We start from the raw sequence: 16805 nt of genomic DNA, 5'->3' as shown, positions 1-16805 counted from the left end.
GAGGAGTTCAGACGCAGGGCTGTGAGCTTTGTGAAGATCTTATAGGGCACTATGGTATTGAAGGTCGTGCTGTAGTCGATTAACAGCATCCTCACCTATGCATTACTTTCGTCCAGGTGGGTAAGGCAGTGTTCAGTGTGATGGCAATTAAGAGTTTGTGCCACTTGTCCTATTCAATTTGATATTTATACTAGACCTGGGTAAGGTGAACGGGGTCAAATATGTAAAATACTTTCACGTTTGGGACTATTCCATTGGTTTCATCGTACTGAGCAAACTAAGTCAAGAGCAGCTCAAGGATTTGAAAGTATTTCACCGATGCAGTGAATTTTCAGGTTCAAATGCACCACCTACTGGCCATTTACACACACACACACACACACACACACACACACACACACACACACACACACACACACACACACACACACACACACACACACACACACACACACACACACACACACACACACACACACACACACACACACACACACACACACACACACACACTGTCTCTGCCCCATTACAGAGAATTATAGTGACAGTTGACCCCAGAGAGATTAGGTTACAGTGTTCCCATGAGAAGAAGCTTCACAGTGTAAACGTGCAGAGACACTACAGACATGATATCTCATAGCCTCGCCTCATTGAGATGTCCATCAGCCGTGCTGTGAAGCTTAATGGCCCCTCTGTGCAAGGTTGGGGTCAATACCATGTCAACTAGCATATCCATTCATCTCGCCTGTTGAGTCTCCAGCCATCTCACTATCTTGCACCCTATTCCCCATATAGTGCACTACTTTTAGCCAGAGCCACATAACGCTGCTATTTGATATTGGAGTTTGTTTTACTGCGTTGATTGGTGTCAGTGGCACCACTGTCATGTTCCTGTGATTATAGCAATGCCCAGCTAGTATATTTGGTTCCTTGGAAGTTGTGGGAATATAGGTTTTTGGTTTCACATTGATTCTGGGAATGAGGCCAGTAGTTTCCAGTCAGGTAAAATTGGGATTTTTTAAAAAAACTTTCTGAAAATTTCACTTGTTTTGGGAACGTAAATGTTTTAATCGCAGGGAGGTTCTGAGAACGTTTTACTATGGTTCCAGGGTGGTTCTGAGAACGTTTTACTATGGTTCCCTGAAAGTTTTCCTGGGAGGTTTTATTAACGTGCTGAGAACGGAAATGATAGGTTATTCAAAGGTAATTAAATAGCGTTCCGAGAACATGTTTCAATATGACTTTTTAATAAAACTGCTAGCTTAATTTGGGTTAACTGCTTTGAACTCCAAGCACAGATAGGACACATGGAAATTAATTTGCTTAGGTATTAATCATGCATGCACAATTTAAAAGAAAGTGTTAGTGAGATTCAAACCTATGATCTTTTGTTCTCTATCATGGAATCAGTCCACTGCACCACCAGGATGGAGCTACCATGCCATGTTTTTTTGTAACTCACGCAACGATGTTCGTTTGAGTCTATTCAAACAGACGCCTTTTCAAAGGAAACAGACACTTATTAAGATCCAAACAGTGGGTGCGGCCAACACACCTGAACACACTTAACAAAATGGAGGATAGAGAGTTTTGTTGATGCTGAGAACGGACTGTGTACGTTTTTAAATAACATCCGTTATTTTAATAGAACCACGAGGAAACCTGTAGGAAACGTTATGCTGAAGGACTGAAATTCCCAACATATGGTTCTCAGAACGTTATGTGCTAGCTGGGTGTTCTCCTTTCAATAAAAACTATATGAGGATGTCACTAACTGACCTGATGTTATTTCTCAAAGTGTAAATTCCTACAGTGTGTGTGTGTTTAAAATAGCTGACCCTTACGGCCAAGGGAGGAGACAGGAAGGCTGGCTTGCAAAAAGGTCTTCAAGTGCAGAGTAGTTTATTTACAAGTGCAGGAGTGCAGGTGCAGGAGTGCAGGTGCAGGATATCCATATGTACAGTGAAAGGATGACGAAAGACAAAAAATTACACGTAGGCTACAAAACCCCAAAAGAAAATTGACTTGCTTACAGATCTTAGCTGAATAAACTTTTCAAGACAATTTCACAGCTACATACTAATGCCAAGGTGGCATGGCATAGCCCAAAGAAGCATGTGCATTAGAGAGAGATTAAAGTAGATGTCACGCGTCAAAATTTTGATTGATGACCCTATGTGAACCTATGTGACCGCTATGTGAACCCTATGTCCTGATGACGTGTGCATGTCCCAAGGGCTGCCGGTCAGGCCAGCCTGGTGGTTAGGTGGGGGCTGGTTGGGTGAGTAAGGGTCCAGTTGTCAGGTCAACCGGTAATGATTTATGACCCAAGCCTGATTTATGACCCTATGTAATGATTTATGACCCTATGTCCTGTAGAAGGGTGCATGCCAATATTTGGGTTTCAGGTCAGGACATCGTGGTGGTTAGGGGGGTAGGGTTGGGGGGTTGAGTAAGTGACCAGGTGTCAGGTCAACCTGTTACTGTTTCTCACGGTTTGGGGTGGTTAATGCCCCTTATAAAGCGCCTGAACAATTCCTGTTTAAGACTGTACATGATAACCCCCCTGAATATTAAACAAAAATGACACCTATGCCAATTTTAGGGATGTTATGCTCGGCTTGTCATGAACCCAGTGACCAAAGCCTTGAAAAAGTTCTGTGTGAAGCTCCAGAATGTTTTAAAGGATTTTTGGGTACGAGTGAGGGCCATATTTCTTACATATTCCACCCGGAGGATTCTACGGTAAAGATATTCACAGACAGTGGACCCAAACCCCTTTATCATGCAAAACCTGGGATTTTTTCTCCTGCTCTGGGGATGAGAGAATGGCTAAAGATCAGGCTGGCGCTCTGCAAAATTGAACAGGCTCTGAGTGGTACACAGGTGCCGGGCTATGCGTTGGAAGAACAGGTCTGCGGACGCAGTGATCTGAAAGCTCTAAGAATCGCTTCAATGGACTATGCCCCTAATAACAAAGTGACAATTTTAGCCTGTGAAGTTTATGATGGTGCTAATGCTACAAAGTCTGTCAATTCTCCTGTAGCTTCCAGAGCATTCACGAGACAGCGTTCCAAGGACAAGGTATGAATCAATTATATATTATTATTTTTATTATTTATATATATATATATATATATATTTTATTTTTATTTTTATGCCTGAATATGTTAAAACAAGGCCTAATGCTGTTTTTTTTTATTTTATTTTTTTCAGGCTCACCATCTACCGAACCTGCAGATGCTGTAATACAGGTTGACCAAAGACATGTTCCCGAGTTCTCAGAGCTTCTTCAGAACAGCCCTCGTCAAAAAAGCCGAGGTATTTAATTAATGTATTGTTAATATATAGGCTTATATCTGAAATGTATTTTACATTTTTATCAAACATATTTTAGGGTTAATAACCTAGTTTTTTGTATGTATTATTTTTATTTCAGACTCCTCCCCGGCGTATACAGACATCCAAGAAGCTACACATCTAGACCCCGAGGAGGCGCCAAAGACACCAGTCAAGAAAACAGGGAAACCTGATGATTTCAAAGATTTAAATGAAATTTCTGAGGTAGACGATTTGATGTTCTGTGAAGCTGCCAACCTTCTTGAATCGGCCAATTCTGTGGGGGCAACAGCCGATTCTGAAATAGACCAAGCCCTTTTTTTCAAAGCTTTTACCCTGGGTTTAAAATCACGAAAGGCGCTACTACAGAGGCGCATGTGTATTCTACTAGAGCATCAATACAATCAGGATGTGTCATTCTGGCGTAGCGAGCTACCCCGTATGTTAAAAAACATTAGGGTTAAAACAAGCAAATACCGCCGTTAAAAAACACACATGTAAACACCCACACATCCTTAATTAGACAAATGGCGCCCCCTATAGACCTAAGCGAGACAATTGAAAGCCTCTTAGCCCTGATCCCTACAGAGCTCCAAGATATAATTAACCATATGAATGATTCGGGGGTAATTGACATAATGACTATAGATGAAAATCTATTATCACAGATTCCCGCCGAACTCATAGACCTTATTACCCGTATGAATGAGTCTGGGCCTTCCGATGAAAACATGTTATCACAGATTCCCGAAACAATCATATCTCTAATTACCCAGCTGAACGCGAACCCTAGGTTTAATTCGGCCCCACAGACACCTCTAAGACAGCCTTTAACACCCTTGTCCGAAGAGTCTGAAACCCAATACGATGTTTTTGAACAGTTGGACAAATGTCTAGCAAATCTGGAGGGGGAAGGTCTTGAGCGCAGTGTACAGAACGAGAGCCCTAGGTTTAATTCGGCACCCCAGACACCTATAAACCATCCTTTTACACCCTTGTCCGAAGAGTCTGAAACCCAATACGATGTTTTTGAACAGTTGGACAATTGTCTAGCAAATCTGGAGGGGGAAGGTCTTGATCCAAGTGTACATGTTTTGCGCCGAAATAAATTCAACAATATTGAGGTTCGACAGTTTTTCAATTTCGCATGGGGGGGTCAGATTCGGGAATATGCTGTGTTTTACGTAATGCTTATGGACACTTTGAATGAACTGTTAGATAGGGTTAGAGATTATAGCGAACCTAGGGATCTCTTACAGTTGGAAATTTGTGGAGACAGTCTGCAGAGCCGTGTATCGCTTATTTTACAGAATGGTGAAGCAGATCTTGAACAATTTGTTAAACTGCTAGAACGCCTTGTTCAGTCAAATTTAAACGTGCTAGCAGATAGGACCCTCGAACTTGTAGTACAATTAGTACGTCAACCACAAGGGGGCGGTGGTCAGAGAAGGAAGCTCGATAGCCTAATGCAGTCAGAAATCATAAGCAATAAAAGGGCCTACCTCATAATCGTTCCCAATCCTGGTAATAAGCTATGCTTTGCCCTAGGGCTGGCCCACTTACTCAGCCCAGGATGTACAGATCTAGCCGCGTTACAAAAAGCTCGAGAGCTACAAACTGCTGTGGGTCTCGGTATACAGGATGCTGTGGCTTTCTCAGACATAGTCAAATTTGAAAACTTTCTGAACATCAAGATTGTGGTTTTGTACCACAGTAGGGCTAATGACGCTCTCTTAAAGTTCCAAAATATACACGAACCACACCCTAAGACTATGTATTTTTATGTGCAAAATGAGCATTACTATGCCGTAACTAACATCACAGCCTTTTTAGGCGCCCCATATGTCTGTCCAGCCTGTCATACCGGCTACACACGCATGGGGGGGCACTCGTGCCGTTACAACTGTTCAGTATGTCTGGATAAACATTGCCCTATGCAGCCGCTAAACTTGACCCCCTGTGCGGATTGTCACCGCACATGTCGTTCGGCCTACTGTTACGAAAAACACAAAACTGAAACATGGCACCCCAAGGCATGTAAATCTGTAAGCAGTTGTGACATTAACAAGAAATGTCCAAAATGTCATTGCAATTACAACCTTAAAATAGATAGCCCTAAACCTCATGTTTGTGGAATTCTACACTGCCCAATCTGTAAAGGGCCTTTGAAAAGCAGAGACGCGGAAGTGGTTCAAGAAGTACCACATGAGTGTTACATTCAGCCCTTGGCTGAAGATGAACATACAGAGAAATATGTGTTTTATGATTTTGAGACAAATCAGCAATCAGGGGTTCATTTGCCTATTTTTGTGTCAACCATGACTTTCAAGGGTGAAAAGTGGTCGGCCGAGGGACCCAATTGTGCACAGCTCTTTCTAAAACATTTTAGAAAAGCCCAGTACAGAAACTTCACGTTTATAGCTCACAATGCTAGAGCCTATGACTCCTATCTGCTTCTGAACCCTTTGATACAGCAAGGCGTGGCCCCCAGTGTCATAGCTCAAGGGAGTAAAATATTATGCTTTGTTGACCCCGCCTTCAAACAGAGATACATTGACAGCTTAAGCTTCTTACCCATGAGATTGGCTCAAATGCCAGAGGCCTTGGGTTTTGAAAACTCTGTCAAAGGCTATTTCCCTCATTTCTTCACAGCGGAGGAGAATCTACATTATATAGGATCTTATCCATCCCCCGAAATGTACGGGTGTGATCAAATGTCTCCCAAAGAGCGTGAGAGATTCATGACATGGTACGAGACCGTAAGACATGGCACTTTTGATTTCCATAAAGAGATGGAATCATACTGTGACAATGACGTTGTTATACTTCGTGAAGGATGCCTCAGATTCAGAGAAGAGGTAATCAAAGATGCGGGCATTGACCCCTGGAGCTGTACAACTATTGCATCAGCGTGCATGAAAACCTATCGTACACACTATCTAACTCCTGCATCTATAGCTATCCCATCGCCAGACAACTACCGACGCCAATTCAAGGCCTACTCTAGTGGTTCCATTCAATGGTTGGAGTACTTGGCCCAGGATAAAGATATTTTTATCCAACATGCTTTGAATCGGGGGGAGAAGGCGTTTGGGCCTTACCATGTAGATGGATACACACAGATTGACGGGGTTGAGACAGTGTATGAGTACAACGGTTGTTTCTTCCACGGTTGTAAATTATGCTTTGTCCCCCAGGCCATGTGTGTCCTAACCCAAAAGACTTTTGGGGAAATGTACCAAGAGTTTCAAGACAAACTGAATTCTTTAAAGGCTACTTACGGGTTAAAAGTTGTGGTTTTGTGGGAGCACGAATGGACAGCCCTCAAAAAGGCGGATCCTAGTGTTAAGGCCTTCCTTACCCATTATGACCCTCCAGAGCCCCTGGAACCGCGACAGGCCTTGTTTGGAGGCCGGACCAATGCTTTGACATTGCGTTATGTAGCTCAACCCGACGAGACAATAGGCTATGTAGATTTTACATCCCTATATCCTCATGTAATGAGTTCCTCATTCTATCCTATAGGGCATCCTGAAATTATTCACAGCGACTTTGACGAACCCCAAAATTATTTTGGTTTAATCAAAGCGACTGTCTACCCTCCTAGGGGGCTGTTTATACCTGTGTTGCCGTACAAGGGTCCTAAAGGAAAACTTTTCTTCCCCCTTTGTCGCACATGCAGTGAAAACAACAACCAGGAAAACCCCTGTGATCACACAGATCAACAAAGAGCCCTGACCGGTGTATGGGTCACCGTAGAATTCTCTAAGGCTTTAGAGAAGAGGTATCGTGTGGCCAAAATCTTTGAAGTGTGGAACTTTTCCAGGAAATCAGACACACTTTTTAAAGAGTACATCAAGACCTTCTTGAGATGCAAGCAGATGGCTTCAGGCTATCCTGCATCGGTCACAGATCAAGAAAGTAAAGACAAATACATTCAAGACTACCATGACAGAGAAGGCATACTTCTTGACCCTGACAGAATAGAGGTCAACAAAACCAAAAGAAATGTGTCGAAATTGTACTTGAACTCCCTTTGGGGGAAATTAGCGCAGAGATGCAATATGCTAACAACTTCGATCATTAAAGACCCCGAAGAATTTTTGGAATTTGTTTTTTCGGACCAATACGAAATTTCACATTTTTCCTTCTTGAGTCAAGACATTGCATTGGTGCAATGGAGGCGCCACCAAAAGTGGGTTCTACCCCCTGGTAATGTAAATGTGTTTCTTGCAGCATTTACCACAGCCTATGGCCGACTTGAACTGTACACCCTCATGGAACAGCTTCAGAGGCGGGTTCTTTACCACGACACAGACTCTGTGGTCTATGTAAGCAAACCGGGGGATTGGAACCCCCCACTTAGCAACTATCTTGGGGGTTTAACTAGTGAACTCGAAGAGGGTGACCATATTACAGAATGGTCCTCATGTGGTCCAAAAAGCTATGCTTTTAGGACTAAAGCCAATCACGTGGTGTTGAAAGCCAAAGGCGTGACTCAAAACTACGAAAATGCCCCGCGTGTAAACTTGGAATCAATCACGCGCTTGGTCGAGGGGTTCGTAAAGGACAGGAATAGTGACTTGGAGATTTTGAGCTCCTACAACAAAATAGTGAGGGATAAAAAGGGGTTCCATCTAAGAAACGCACCACTCACTAAAAGATTCAGGGTAGTCTATGACAAGAGACAGCTATTGCCTGACGGTACCACATTGCCCTTTGGCTACTGACTTATGCTACAAGCCCCCAGTGTGTCTTAAAGCTTAAGATATTATGACTGCTGTCGAGGGTTTTGACCCCCGTCTACAATTGCCTTTTTCAGCATTAATTGCAGGCCCTTCAAACAGTGGTAAAACTTTTTTTGTAAAAAGTATTTTAGAGAATTCTGAACATGTGTTATCTCAAAAGCCTGACAATATTGTATGGTGTTATTCATGTTACCAACCTCTGTATGATGAATTATTGAAGACAATAAAAATCAAGTTTGTTGAAGGAATACCCGAATCTCTGTCTGATGATGAACTTCTCCCCCCACATAAATATAATCTGCTGGTTTTGGACGATATGCTATTTGCTGGTAGCGAACACCCCGAAATTGCACGAGCTTTTACCCAATATACTCATCATAGAAACCTGTCCGTGCTTTACTTGGTCCAGAATGTGTTTCACCAAGGTAAAAATAGTCGGACCATTAGCTTGAATGCCAACTACATGGTATTGTTTAAAAATCCTAGAGACAAACTGCAAATTAGCACTCTAGCTCAGCAGATGTACCCTGGACGGAAATCATACTTTATGGAGAGCTATGAGGACGCTACCAAAGAGCCATTTTCTTATTTAATCGTGGATTTAAAAGCAAATACTCCAGAACACCTTAGGCTACGTACAGGGCTGTTTCCGGGGGAGAGGCCTGCTGCATACCTTCCTAAAAAGTAAACGCTATGTCTCTGCGTTTAAAAAGAAACCTGCCCCTCTTGAGAAGGCTAGTTGGGTCTACAGCTAAAGAACGGAAGGCCATCTTGGGTCGCTGTTCTTCAGATCTCATATTAGCCCTATGTGAGATTGCTTTGAATCTTCTCAAAGGACGCATTCCACTCACCCTGAACCAATTGAAAAAATTAAAGAGACAAAAGACAGCGATCAAACTCTTTGCCAATAAAAGGGCCAGTCTTCAAAAGAAAAGACATAGTATACAACAGTCTGGGGGTTTTCTTCTACCTTTACTCAGTATAGCCGTGCCCTTCATCACCAGCCTTATTGCGGCCAGACGTGGGGGTTGAACACGTGGTGTGATGGCCACTAAAATGTACTTGGTGCCTCAACAAGAGTTGGATAGACTTAAAAAACAAATGCAGGGTCCTGAAGATATCAGACAAACAGCGGAAAATGATTTGGATACGGCCATGAAGGATGTTTTGAACCGAAAAGGATTGAACCCCTATGATAAGATTCAAAAATACACAAACCTAATGCAAAGGTATTTGACTCGGGTAAAGCAAGGGGAGAGAGAGACTAACCATTTAACCCTTTCCCTACCGGACCCTTTAACAGATGTCGAACCTAACGATAGCCATGCCCCTGTAAGGCCTGTACCGGCGATCTTACCTAGTGGAGATAATATGTCTGGTGAAGCTCAAATGCCATTTGAAGATAAAGTTATGCATGACCTACTGACACATGTGCCTTTACGTAACAGGAAGAATGTTAAATACATTATGAACAAGATAAAAGACTCAAAGGGGATAGCTGCTTGGAACGACTCTGGAGAGTTTATCCTTCAGGGCTCTGTGGTCAGGGGGTCACATATGCTGGACTTGCTTAAAAGTACCACGGCTGCCCACAAGGTTGCTGATGACCGAAGGCCTCCCGGCTGGCGTCAGTTTCTTAAGGCCCTGGCAATCCTCAACATCCCCCTCTCCGGTGTACCCAACCATAAGCTTCGTCAACAGATTCAAGCTTTAAAACAAAAGCCTTCAACGAGATACAGCACCCCTAAAGATGCCCCAACGACACCGTCCCCCTATGAAAGCGATGATGCTAACTCATTTACTCCCATGAACGTCTCAGGACCTTTTCCTAATCCCGATCTCTCGGGGTGGTTAGACTTTTGAAAATGACTTTTGAATGACTATGATTAAATTCAATAAATTTTTTATTTGAAAAATAAGCAAGTTAACATTTGTGGCATTCTTGAAACATATGACGTGAGCATACGCCTTGATTACGCGTTCTTAAAGGACACACATTTGAACACTTTTGATATTTTCTAACAAAACAAGATACAAGGTTATCATTACTTCTTAAATCATCCTTATAAAGAGACATAACATCTTCAAAAGAAACTCCCCGGGCTCTTTGGCACAGGTAAAATACACAGTGGTGACCGCATGTAGTGGAAAGGTTATCTTGCACTTGTTTGATGCTGTAGTAGATCTTTGTACCGTTTAGGGTCAAAAAATCTTTAATAGATTTAGGGAAATGTGAAAAACCGGGGGGAAAGCCATAGGAATCAAAAAAAGTTGAGATTTTTCGTCCACCTTCCTGTTCTAATGTCATAGCTAGCCAATGTTCACCAGGCATGTGTTTAGGATGGGTATTGACAATAAACATTGCAGGCCTCTCAGGCCATATCTCAATAGGTAATTCATCACAAGCCAACACTCCACAAAATTGTTTTCCAATCAAGCGGCTCATGAGCCCGTCCAACTCTTGGGTATTCATGTCTTTGCTCAAAGGTTCTTAATAATAATCCACTAAGACCTGTCTTCGGGCATTCACTTCCAAGATTGAATCAGAGCATGCGTAAACAATCATGCTAACTGTACAGGCTAAAGGTGTACGGAAACGCATTTCCAGCCTGAGGTTACCTTGGGACACCACAGACAGATTTCCTGAGGTGTCATCATCAGGGGATAAATTGAAAGCATACAACGTGTAACCCTCTGCAAAATCATTTCTGTCAATAGGTAAAGAGAGATCTTTTAGATGTCGCCCTGTAGCCAGGAATAGATTGTAAAATTCTCGCACAGATATGTTGTTATTAAATTGGGGTTGGAAAGCCTTCGCCGGAACCTGACGTCCGTCCTGACAGAGAGCTACATACTCTGCATTGAAGTGTTGAAAATTAAAGTTTTTTTTATCTAAACTCCCCGTATTAGAGGCGTGATCAACCAGACCTATAACCACATATCTAGGTAAAGGGCCTAGAAATAGGTTTTCTTGACTGCAGATTCTACTGCCCACAGGTATGCTAAAGGTTTTCATGGTAATTCTTTGGAGAGGGTAAAGGGCATTTCCTTTCATCAAAGCATGTGAGTGACCCAGGCGTACGGCCGGAGATACAGACACTTTTTTAATAAAAAGGGTGGCCCCCAACACTTTCAAACTAAAATCCCCGTCTTGGGGAGACATCAGGCAAAAATCATCCTTGGCCCTGGTTAATTTTAATCTTAAATCAACCGAATTTAAGAGTAACCGTTCTTGAAAGAAAATGTCAGAGTGTATAGGGCCTAGCAAATGAAACTCTCGAGATTCGGCGCAGTAGCGAGCTCGTGCCGCTAGTCCTTTGTTTGCACCGGTGGAAGGGTCTGTCGATTCCATAGAGGCTCCTGCAGTATCCTTGCTAAACAGCCCGGCGCTAAATTGTGTTTTGAGAGTGTCTTCGGAGTAGTTTAGTAAACACTCCATGATGGCTCTATAAGGGTATGTGGCGCTGCTTTGACTGATTAGGCGTTCACCCAAAGTCACATCAACTTGGGAGAAAATGGTGGCCAAGGGGTAATTAATGAGACTCACTTTGGCATCGCCTGCAATATTAGACCCATCTCTTTTGGTCACTTTTAGACGTAAATGCACCAAGGTGTTGTTGAGGTCCAGATAGTTGTCACCGTGGCCTGGTATGAAAAATTCGATAGGCCCGTTATCGGTAATAGCAGAGAGAGGGGCTATCTCCACATAACTGGATCTATCTATTGAATGCTGCGTTAACGGGGCCGTGAAAAGATCGAGTTCTGCCTTTATAGCTTCAGAGGACATTCGATGTAAAAGAGCCATGTCACTTATTCTTTTAGAAAATACTTCCTAGTATTCTTTTAGCCTGTTTTGGTTCAGACCTCCTCACTTTACCACGTCTTTGACTTACTGAGGTTCTTTTAACAGTTAACCGCCGCTTTTTAGGTGCCGGCCTGCGTCTTAAACCTGGGGGTCTCTTTTTTGGTCTTCGAGACAATATCATAAGCCCCGAGCCTTCTTGATGCTCCACATCTGGTGACGCCCTTCGGGTCATAGCATTGGCTACAACCTCACTTACTATATTTTTAGCCGCGGATTTTAAATGTGGTTTGGCTATGCTGAAGCCCCTCTTCATAAACGGTAAAACCATCCTAAAGAGGTTACGGAATATACCGCCTATCCCCGCACCATACATTGTCGGTGCTCCATGATATCCTGGTAGTCCATTACCAACTTGATCCACATAGTATGAAACATAACGGTTAGGGTCGAGCTGATGGTGCTCCATAACTCTTTTATTTGTATTATGTTTATAAATATAATACAGATATTATATATGTAGAGAGGTTTTGGTGGGTCTAAAGTGGAGTTTTACAATCGTTTTACCATAAGTAAATTCAATGTTTTCGTTCTGATCCGTTTTAAGCTCAACCAGAATGTTTTCAATATAGTTCTTGCTGACATGTACGTAGTGCGGCTTGTCATAATTGACAGTGACGATGTCCCCATCCTTTCCGTCTATATGAACTGTTCGCAGGAGGGGCACACAGGTGTCTCCGACCCTTTGATAGGTTATGATGTCGGTATACACAAATATGTTGTAAAATCCTGCATGTATATCCGCAGGGAATGGGAATAATTTATCGTTCACATACGTCCATTTATTGGGACCCATCCCCAACATGTAGGCTAAATTACCGCTGGTCTTTATACCTCCGTTAGCAGGCCCTGAGATTTGTATCCTTTTATGGATTGGATTGTAGAATAGGAATATTTCCATCTTGTTCAGGGTTAGGTGTTCATTCAACTCTGAGACGATCCTGTCGACGGTTCTATAGAAACCTTTTTTAAGCTTAATAAGTTTTGCAGGTTCCGATAACCTTTTGCAATAAAAATCACGGTCCTTAGCTTTGATATTATACCAACTATGGGGGTATGTAATCTCGCTGAGACCTACTTCCCAAGCCTCTGATAACTCTATAGGCTTTGGAAAATTGGTTGTATAATTCGAACTCTGATTATTACGATATATCTGTGCCGACGCATTACTGGGGAGAGTCAGGTAGAAGCCGCTGTGTTCCATGATGCCCAACTGTGTACACGCGACTGATGCGCTAGTTATCATGACTAGGGGTTTAAATTAATCCCCGTTGCCTCCACCACATCATGCTCCAATACCCAACTGTTGAACTTTTGAGGCCAGTTTTTCCAGCGGACCAGCAACCATTTTTTACCCTTTTCTCTCTTCTGATCTAGAATCTCCTCCACGTGAAAGACTTTGTCTTTACCCAACTGGACCTTCTGTAATTCCTTCTCATAAAAAGATCCCTCTATAAGATCCCCGTCATAATCTTTTAATTTGTAGACCGGGGGAATGCGGGGCAGACATTCTGTAACGGTAAACAACTCCGAGCTAAAGCCTTGTTCGTATTTTTTGTCGAAAACACCCCTCAACTTTGATATACGCACCAAGTCACCCACTAGGAATTTAAAAGTCATTTTTTTCTTACGGCGAAGTGGGAACAAACCATACATATTTTTAAAGACTTGAAAAGAGTTTTCCGAAGAGACCTCAGAGGGCTTCATACGTATACTCTTATGGTAGCTGTGGTTGTACCCGTTTACTAAATCCTGAACTATGTCTGTATATCTGTGGGTGTTGTGAGCTGTAAAATATCGCCACATCCGCTCTTTCAAAGTCCTATTAAAGCGTTCCACAACCGAAGCTTTCAAATCAGAGCCTGTAGCAAAATGTACTATATTATACTTATTCATTAGCTTCTGAAATGTTTTATTAAAAAATTCTTTTCCGCCATCCGTCTGCACTTTCTTGGGTGCGCCTCCTGCCTTCAAGATCGATTCAAAGGCCCTGGTCACCTCTGCCCCGCTCTTATTTTTTAACACCCTTACATAGGCTAATTTAGAGAAAATATCTATAACCGTTAGCATGTAGCGCTTTCCATCATTTTTATCGGCCAGGGACTGCATGTCACATAGATCCGCCTGAAATTGGGATAAGGGGTGCGTAGAAAAAACTATATTTCTTGGAAATTGTTTTCTTACAGGTTTATGTAGAGTGTAGGCATCTTGCTCGGATAACCATTCATTCACTTTAGCATCGCTTAACAGACTACCTGTTTCTTCGACTATAGCTCTCTGTAAACGCTCTTTACCCCCATAAGACCCGGGGTTAGCGGGATTATAATATATGTTTTTCAACAGCTGCTCAGCCATCCTTCTTGCCTCTCTGAGGTACAATAACGTTAATGAGCCACTTTCATATAACGACAATATTTCAGTTTGTGAATTTTTATTTTAAGAATGCAACAAGTATTACGTATACAGACAATTCAGGATTTGTTGCAAGATACAAGTCCCAGTTTTCTCAACAATCACAGCATGCAACACCCTGTATATATGGTTTAGATTTACAGTTTTGTGTCGCTGAATTTTTAAAACACACACGTCTGATATATAAGTATATAAACAACAAATATGATACACATTCACATTAAAGGGTGGTTCAAACAAATAATGTAAAATCTTAGCCAAAGTTATTTCTAGTTCTTCAGAATCCTCAACAAGCCTTGATACCATATGTGTCCATTGTAAACTCTCGCCCGTATGTCGGACCTGTTTCATGATTTGCTCCATTTTCAGCAAACGCTCTACATTAGCCCAGGTATTGTGTGTCGTGTAGAACGATCCCTTGTTCACTTTATTTTCAATAATCTGATGCATAACATATGTAAGGTCTCTCAAAAGAAAAAAGGTATTTATTCGCTCAAACATCGTAGACACATAGTTACCCATAGCTCTAAATAACAAAATGTCACTCGGTCTCTTGGGATTTATTGAGCCAGAAAAGCATCACATCAGCCACCACAGCTTCCCGGTATTTGTTGTCGTCCACCAGGGTGTGTCGGATTTCTTTGAGTTTCTCGTGGATGAAGATGGCCTCCTTCAGTTCATGTAGGAAGGCTTCGGTTACCCCGTAAACTCTAGGGATAGACGGCACAAGACCCATAGACTCCAGGGCGAGGACCAGCGCTGGTATAAAACGGCAGGACCACAGTCTTTTCACCAGCTCCTCAAAATGATTGAAAAAGTAGTATCTAGGCGGGTCGTAGAGGCAAGGATGACGACGCTGGCTGGGATGATTGCTCTCACAGCCGATGCATTTTTCTCGTATATATTCGCCAATAACCACGTCTAAAAGTGTAGCTACAGAGGCCTTGATGGTATCCACAAAAATAGTACTGGCCACCCCATCAAACACATCCTCAGGCTGTGTAAATGTCGGGGGTGTCACGGGTCTTGCCAGGGGTGCGTAGAGTGTAGGGCTTCGTGGCATAGAGTCCTTAGTGTCGGGCCCCCATGACGTAGATGCGTCCACGTAGATGGTCTGGAGATCCATGGTGTATGCTGAAATGAAGAACTGGCTGCTTTTTTCTTTTTATTGTAGAACAAGGCCATTGGGTATCTGGGGGGGCGTGGTTAAAGCATCCGCTTACTTAGTTTTCTTCTGACGCTGTATCTTCTTGAGGCTCTTTTGCATCGTAATCTTTACGATTCGTATATATTATGCACTTCTTTAAATGAACAAGGCTCTGCCGCTGTTGGCTCTGTACAAAGAGAGCATCCAACGGTTGCAACATTTTCAATTCCATTACATCCCAACTTTTAAAAGGAATAAGCAGACGCAGTCGGGTATCCCCAGTCAGGCCACCACCCCTAATGTTGTGGTTTCGGATTGCCTCGGTGCCGATATAGAACTCCACGCAGCCGCACGGTCGTCCATTCTGTCTTTGTATTTTCACCCTGTGAAATATTTGTCCTGAGGAGTCAGGGGTACCTTCCCAACGGGTCTCGTGGCCCGTGAACACACTATACCCCTTGGTGATAAGGCTCAGTTCAGGACACACAACCTTGCGAAAAACCGACCAGTCTTCAACACCATATTCCAAGCCTACAGTCTGGTCTGTATATTCTTCTCCTTCATCTACCGTATAGAGGGTCACTCTACAGGCCAGGTAATCAAACCGATACCCCCACTGCTGACCATTAGACATCAACACTTGATCTGTCAGAGCATTTGCTGGAGGTATTTGGGTTCTATACACATTTAAAAAACGTTTTTTTGGCGCATCATATATTGCGGGTTGATACTTTGCCCTTGCTCTATGGGCAACCCGAGGGCCTGCTTCAGTTGTTACAGTCATCACTTCTTTGTCACGATCCCAAAATCCATGGTTATTCTTAAGATCTTGTGCACTCTTAAACAGGAATTGTTCTGGGGCTTTATAAGGGGCATTAACCACCCCAAACCGTGAGAAACAGGTTGACCTGACACCTGGTCACTTACTCAACCCCCCAACCCTACCCCCCTAACCACCACGATGTCCTGACCTGAAACCCAAATATTGGCATGCACCCTTCTACATGACATAGGGTCATAAATCATTACATAGGGTCATAAATCAGGCTTGGGTCATAAATCATTACCGGTTGACCTGACAACTGGACCCTTACTCACCCAACCAGCCCCCACCTAACCACCAGGCTGGCCTGACCGGCAGCCCTTGGGACATGCACACGTCATCAGGACATAGGGTTCACATAGCGGTCACATAGGTTCACATAGGGTCATCAATCAAAATTTTGACGCGTGACATCTACTTTAATCTCTCTCATTAGGCCTGTAGCCCCTGTCGCTTCCACAGCCTGCTTAAATA

At 42.9% G+C, this 16805-nt stretch overlaps 1 protein-coding gene across 1 annotated transcript in view; it reads right to left on the bottom strand.

Annotated features, from left to right (window-relative positions):
* Window positions 1–15487, bottom strand: part of LOC120050446 — a 34496-nt gene extending 19009 nt beyond the window's left edge. Inside the window, exon 1 of the mRNA XM_038997034.1 lies at window positions 15392–15487. Coding sequence (XP_038852962.1) covers window positions 15392–15487 — 96 coding nt within the window. The remainder of the gene's footprint in view (window positions 1–15391) is intronic.
* Between the last annotated feature and the right edge of the window lie 1318 nt (window positions 15488–16805).

Source organism: Salvelinus namaycush, chromosome 7 (assembly GCF_016432855.1).
Source record: "Salvelinus namaycush isolate Seneca chromosome 7, SaNama_1.0, whole genome shotgun sequence".
Taxonomy (NCBI): domain Eukaryota; kingdom Metazoa; phylum Chordata; class Actinopteri; order Salmoniformes; family Salmonidae; genus Salvelinus; species Salvelinus namaycush.
The sequence above is the reverse complement of the archived record's forward strand: the minus strand, read 5'-3'. Positions and strand labels throughout refer to the sequence as shown.